General features: G+C 43.1%; 1 protein-coding gene across 2 annotated transcripts in view; it reads right to left on the bottom strand.

Moving 5' to 3' along the window:
* The window catches only part of NPHP1 (nephronophthisis 1 (juvenile)), a 103,823-nt gene that overhangs the window by 89,880 nt on the left and 6,565 nt on the right, over positions 1 to 7,378 (bottom strand). For both annotated transcript variants that reach the window (XM_014541309.1, XM_014541308.1), the window contains exon 3: positions 6,670 to 6,843. In XM_014541309.1, the coding sequence (XP_014396795.1) occupies positions 6,670 to 6,843 (174 nt within the window). The remainder of the gene's footprint in view (positions 1 to 6,669; positions 6,844 to 7,378) is intronic.

Raw genomic sequence — 7,378 nt, forward strand, 5'->3', positions numbered from 1 at the left:
GGCGTCGGAACCTGCCTGTCCCATGACCGCGGTGTTGCCACGTGGCTGCGGGGCCTCGGTGTTATGCCCCTAGTTTTCTGATGCCGGTTTTGCTGGGCCATTCCTTTTTTTTCTTTATTGATCAAGGTATTACATATGTGTCCTTAAGCCATCCTTAAGATACCATTGCAGTATCTTAAACCGCAAGGACAGCGTTCCTCTACGCCCTCATGGGATACACAGTTCTGTTGCATACTCTTCTTTCAAAAGGCAGTTTTCAGTTCTTTGCTATCTGGTGTATTGCTGAGGTTTCATTTCATTCTAGTTTCAGTTTTGTGAGGATGGTGATTCTGTCTGTTCTACAGCAAGCCTGTAAGCAAATAATTATCATCCCCATTTTGTAACCATGAACATATACCTCATTTTTTAATGTACTTTAACTCATACAGGACTAATACTAAACTTGGTCAGAATATAGAGTTAAAAAGAATACTAATATGAATTAAGTGATAGCAAAAAAAAAATATTTTAACCCACATAAAACTATATTAACTTTAGGGAAAACTATAACATTAACTTGAGCTAATATAGGTTCCTACAATAAAAATATGAAAACTTAATATTATACCAACTGACTATAAAATAAAAATGAAAATCAAATACACTAACAACAAAACTCATAAAAATGAAGTTATATACTAACAGTTTCCTTATGAGTACCGAGTACCCAGCAGGACTCAGCTGTTCCTGTCCCATGTGAACAAGAAATGGCCTGACCCCAAATCACCCAACCACAGGAATTTGGCTGATGCTGACCAGTTCCAGAATGCTGACAGTAAAGATCTATATCGGGACCCCCAAGAAGGCAGCCTGCCTATCGGCAGTTTCTCTGCATGTCCACCAGCCCCCTTCCTTCCACCCTGTAAGAATTGCTGGCTTCGCCAAGATGAGAAGATGGCTTTTAGGACCAGAGTCCACCATCTTCTCCGGTCACCCACACTTGAATAAACCACTTTCCTTCTCACAAATACCTGTCTCAGGAGTTTGGCTTTTGTTGAGGCAGGCAGTTGAACCTGTGTTCGGTTTTAATTTTATATCTGTACTCTGAGATTGTAATAACATTTCCCCAAGTGGGACTGGATCCTATAAATCCAGTTCCCAAGCTCCACTACATTGAGTAAGAAAAATGATGTGAGCTTACTTTTCAAATGATGAATCACACTAATATAAATGTTCTTCAGTACCACACACAATTTGATTCCACAGGCCCAACTGCCATGCTATTTATGTATGGTTTTTATCTTCAAGTAAAATATAAAGAAAAGTGACAAGTGTCCATCTCACTGAATTTTCACACTGAAACACCCCCACGTAACATCACCTAGATTAGGATACAGAACATTACCAGTACCCTAGTAGTCTTCTCCTCCTAGGCCCCACCCACTTCCACTCCTTCAATGTCAAAAGTAAATACTAGTTACTAACAGCAAAAACTTGTTTTGCCTTTTTGAACTCTGTCCTGGCAGCTTTGTCTGGCTTTTATTCAACATGTTTGTGAGCACTTGTATGACTGTGTTGTTGTAGTTTGTTCATCCTGATATTTCGTGTGTGATGTACTCAAGTCATTTCTTCTGCTATTGTAGACATGTGAAAAGTTTCCAGTTTATAGCTATTATAACTGGCTACTATTTACACATGTACACAGTGGGAACATAGGTGCACAATGCTGGGCCACAGGCCATATTTTATGTTCAGGTTTAGTAGATACTGCCTATTTTCTCAAAGTTGTACTGATAAATCAGTACTTCTAAGTGATCTTGTAAGTGTTAAGGGGGAAAAAGGCACTAAAGACAATCTATCATTTATGAAATCCTTATTTATTTTAAATATGTCTATAAATAAACTAGGCGCCCTAGCTGGTTTGGCTCAGTGGATAAAGCGTCGGCCTAAAGGGTCCCGGGTTCAATTCCAGTCAAGGGCACATGCCTGGGTTTTGGGCTCAATCCCCAGAAGAGGGCGTGCAGGAGGCAGTTGATCAATGATTCTCTCTCATCATTGATGTTTCTATCTCTCTCTCTCCCTCTCCCTTCCTCTCTGAAATCAATAAAAGTAAAAATATTTTTAAAAATTTTTGGGGAAAAATCCTATATCTGATTTAAAGAAATTTCCATATTTTAAATGAAAAAGTCATGGATATAGTTTAGTTTAACTCTATGTTGGGAAAAATAAACACACTCCCAACATATGTGTATACATACGAGCAATGAGAAGAATGAAAACAGTTTATTACTCTTGTTCACCTCAGGTGACTTTGATTTTATACATTTTTGTACCATATTCAGAGTTACAAGCATTTATTCCTTGTGAGTCCTGGAACATCATCACCACCAAAATGGTGGGGTTGGGGGTAGCGGAGAGAAGGTATATTTTGATGAGTGAACCATGTCATTTCCAGGGCACATGACTGGCATCATAACCCATCTCCCAACTTCCTCATTGCCCATTTTAGCTAACATGGGAAAAGTAACATCTCCACATGAGATAATGTTTTTAGGGGGAAACATTTTAAGTAGGGCAAAGGGTAGAGGGCTAGAGAAATGGCCACAGAGGCAATGTCAAGGGGAATTGCCCACCACAGAGCTGGGCACACAGCCACGGGGTAGAAAGGCAGTAAGCAGAAAACAAAGGAATGACTAGGAGGGGCATGGGGTGGCTAAAAACCACAGAAGCACCTGCCTAGATAGGACTTGGGGGGTGAGCAGCACATCCCCAGAGGGACAGGGATGACAGAACAGTGAGGTGAGACAGGAGAGGGAGATGAGTGGGCCAGGGGGCTACACATAAGTAATGGGAAAGGAAGCATCACTGGGACGATCAGGTCCACAAGTAACGGCACATGAACAGGCCCAAACAGGCAGAACTGGCCATAGTCCAGACACTTAACTAGGCACAAATCAACAGTCTGGGAGCACCATGTGCCTTAAGAAACCTATCTTGTCTCAAAGAGTCTCAACTCCTGGAACCCCAATGAGTAATGGGGACTAGGATACTTCAACAAACTGGCATCCAGATGGGATGTGTAAGGACAAAAAAAAAGGCCTTTCTTTTTGTTTGCTGTAGCCTTCCACAATTTATGAGAAGCACCTGGTAATTAAACCCCAAGATTGTTAGCTCCTCTGATTCTAACAGGCTCTCTGTTCAAACTACAGGGCAAGATAAGTTACTTTCAAGGCTACATTCTTGCATTCCCCTCCTTCCTGCTATGTTTTCAACTCAGGGATAATTTGCAACAGAAAGTCTCTAGTTAATAGGAAAGTTCCCATCCCCCTCTTCCAACAAGCCTTCTCTGAACTCTTCATAACTTTTGCTCTAAGCATGTTGTGCAGGCTTGGGAACAATACTAAGACACTTCCCTAGGACATCTGCAGCCATTACCCTTTAAAAGAGCAGGCTGCTGTTTATCACCTGCCCTTGTATTGATTAGGAATGCACCGGCCTTTTCCCTTTGGGGAAAGTAAAAATAAATTTTCTCTCTGCATCTATCTCTTCTTTTAGTTGTGAATTCTTTCACAGCCCGAGTCACCAGCCAAAAAACACCCTAACAGGATGGAACTCTAAGAACCAGCATTTCAGTCCTCAAATACTGCATTCACAGAATGAACACAAGGTTGGCAGTAAGGCATAATGACACCAGTAAAATGAGGAGGAGAAAGCTTTCTGTGGAAACAACTTTCTGAATTTTTTTGTTAACATGGAGATGTCATTAAATTTGCTAAGACAAAAAAAAATTAATCTTTACAGGAAATGAGCTAAATGTTCTAAAAAACACCTCTTGCAAATCCACAATAACCAGGGACTTGGTCTCTCGCTCTTTGATTTTTAGATATAGTGGAGATTCATCACTAAGCTCTATTCAAGAGGGTTTCTCCTTCACATGCATATTCCATAATACTCCTGGGAGCACAAACATCTCATTGTTTTTCAGGCCTGAACTGTTGTCCCTGCTAATAAGGAGATACTTGAGGTAAATTCTTCAAGCAGCATTGAAATTACTGGCTCCAGGAGCTGCTAGAGATTTTCAGGATGTGTCCACATAGAAGAGGAGGCAAGGGGAACCTGGTGCTTTCAAGTTGGCCTTCTGCCTTACTCCCTCCTGTATTCAAGCCCCTGAGAGTCTGGTTTCCAGGGGGTCATTGATCATTTATTGAGTCATTTTCAGTTCACTTCTCACAGTGATATGAAGTTATCTGTTGCCATTTAGACTGATTAGGCAGGTCCCTGAGCAACAAACCTACCAGTAATTAGAGCCTTAGGCCTTGGATCTCTTAGCTGTTTGTCACCTATAAACTACTGCTCTGGGATTTCCAAGGAGCCCTCATTGTAAGAAGTTTTCTTTCTTTTTTTTAAAATATATTTTATTGATTTTTTACAGAGAGGAAGGGAGAGAGATAGAGAGTTAGAAACATCGATGAGAGAGAAACATCGATTAGCTGCCTCCTGCACATCTCCCACTGGGGATGTGCCCGCAACCCAGGTACATGCCCTTGACCGGAATCGAACCTGGGACCTTTCAGTCCGCAGGCCAACGCTCTATCCACTGAGCCAAACCAGTTTCGGCGTAAGAAGTTTTCAATAGTGCCACACCTCTCCTGAGCAGGGATTTTCATGTCAATATGCCCACGGAAACCCCTTAGTGAGTGTTGAAAATAAGACCCAGCCCAGCCATTGAGGCTCAGTGGTTGAGCATCCTCTTGACCTATGAACCAGGAGGTCATGGTTCAATTCCCGGTCAGGGCTCATGCCCAGATTGCAGCTCAGTCCTCAGTATGGGGTGTGCAGAAAGCAGTTAATCAATGATTCTCTCTCATCACTGATATTTCTATCGCTCTCTCCCTTTCCCTTCCTCTTTGAAATCAATAAAAATATATATTAAAATTTTAAAAAAGAGTCCTAACTGGTTTGGCTCAGGAGATAGAGCGTCAGCTTGCGGACTGACAGGTCCCGGGTTCAATTCTGATCAAGGACACATGCCTGGGTTGCAGGCTCGATCCCCAATGGGGGGTGTGCAGGAGGTAGCCGATCAATGATTCTCTCTCATTAATGTTTCTATTTCTCCCCCTCTCTTCCTCTCTGAAATCAATAAAAAAAATTTTTTAAAAGAAAAAGGAAAGAAGATCCATCCTCTCTTCATGGAAATGAGCTAGAGTCAGGGTAAGAGATGCTAATTAAGATCATTCCCAAATATGGTAAAACATAGACCTCATTCTCCTCTTCTTTAGTGTCAACTTGATAGTACCATTGCCCTGTTCCTCAAAAGGTTTATTTTTGAAGGTATTCCTTGAGCTTCTAGAAAATCAGATACACTTTATCAGAGAATTTGTAATATGCCCTCACCCCTGACTTCAGCTTTCTTGGTCTTCCTTACCCTATTCTGCTCTATTTCATCCCATAATGCCAGGGTCCAGCCCCAGCGGTCCAGGGGTTCCCAAAGGTGTGGACGGAGTTGGCGAAGAATGTTTTACACAGAGACAGCGTTCAGAACTCTCAAGCTCTCTTTAGTCTCCGTGGATCTCCCTGTGCCTGGCTGAGGCCACAGAGAAAGATCCTGAGGCAAGCTGAGCCTTTATTTTTATAGTCAGAGGTAAACAAGGTAGTGGTTACCAAAGTTGCACTGTTCTTGTGAGTTTCACTTGTTTACACTGTTCTTGTGAGTTTCACTTGTTTTTGTTCTTGTTGCACTTCCCTCAGCCCTAGGGAGCCTCACAAGGTCAAGCCTAATTATGCTTAAGAGGACTGTGCCCTCTAAGCTGGGACTTGTTTGTGACTTTGCCAACAGGTCAGTCCGAGGCTTAACCCTATAGCCGCTCCCCACACCATAACACTGATCACCTTCTGAACTATAATTTACCTACTTATCTTTATTATCAAACTCCCTCCACTGGAATGTAAACTGCATGAGGATAGGGATTTTAGTCTTTTGTGTCAACTGCTGTAGTAGATACTCAGTAAATATTATTTGGATAAATTTAAGATCCTAAAGGGCAATCTATAATAATAAAAGGGTAATATGCTAATTAGACCAGATGTCTTCCAGATGTCCTTCCTGACGAAGCTGGGGCCGGGGTGGGGAAAGCCAGCCTGGGTCCCGGGTGCCTGTGGGTGGCCCAGGGGAAGCCAGCCCAGTTCCCGGGTGCCTGCGGGCAGCCAGCCCGGGTCCCGGGTACCAGAGGGAAGCTGGTGCCGGCAGACAGGGGAAGGAAGGCCTACTCTTGCACGAATTTTCGTGCATCGGGCCTCTAGTAATAATAATAACCTCAGTTATTTTTTAAAATACATTTTTAATTTCAGAGAACGGAGAGGGAGATATATAAACATCAATGATGAGAGAGAATCATTGATCGGCTGCTTCCTGCACACCCCACACTGGGGATCAAGCCTACAACTGGGCATGTGCCCTGAATAGAAATTAAACCATGACCTCCTGGTTCATAGGTTGACACTAACTACTGAACCACACTGGCTGGGCTAACCTCAGTTATTTTTATACAGCCTCTTCTTTCCTGATCAGGTCTAGTAAACAACTGACCAAAAGGACTCACAACGGTGCCCAGGCCAATTCTGCTTTGCAGTTGTACCAAGGAACTAGCATAGATTCCTTAAGAAACAAGGTAGCCGCTCTAAGACACTAACATATCGTTTGAAAATCCAGGTCTCTTGATGCAGTGAACCGCATGGCCAATAAGATACTTGTACTTTTAATAAAAAGTTCAAAGGTGTTTGACATTTTATTTTAAAAATAAAATTGGTGCATAAGTGCAAGGAGAAATCATTTCTGTCCAGTGCTCTATATCCATCTTCAACAAGCTATTGGAAACAGAAAAGAGGGAAAAAAATGAGAAATACATAATCATTAACTTCAACTTATCCTATTGTAGAGCTAAAACATGAACTACAAAATCTGGTGTTACAGGTAAGAAAACAGACCCTGGGCGCCTGCACAGCTCGGGTGAAAAAGCCAGGACTAGATGCAAGGCTCCGGACTTCAGGCAAAGCCTTTCCCTTTCCATGTTGCCAGGCTGCCAACAACCAGGGACTCAGACTGGAGAGTACAACACACGAATGCAGGACTACGGTGCTACGTGACAAGTAATTCCCAGTAAACACCGGCAATGAACTGGGACACCAGTGCAAGTTACTGGGGAAAACAAAGCTTCCTCCTCTTGTTGGTGTCTGTGGGAGCAAGCCACCTGCTGTGAGCTGCGGCTCCCCTTAGACTTAGACTGACAGCCACTACAAGCACTGCTCACCGACACTGCAGAGGAGCCTAGCTGGCGGGTGAGGTGTGAGGGCGCCTGGCTCAGGCGGGCCCCCCACCCCTCACCCCACGGGCGTGGGCAAG

The sequence above is a fragment of the Myotis brandtii genome, unplaced genomic scaffold (genome assembly GCF_000412655.1).
Source record: "Myotis brandtii unplaced genomic scaffold, ASM41265v1 scaffold2664, whole genome shotgun sequence".
Taxonomy (NCBI): Eukaryota; Metazoa; Chordata; class Mammalia; order Chiroptera; family Vespertilionidae; genus Myotis; species Myotis brandtii.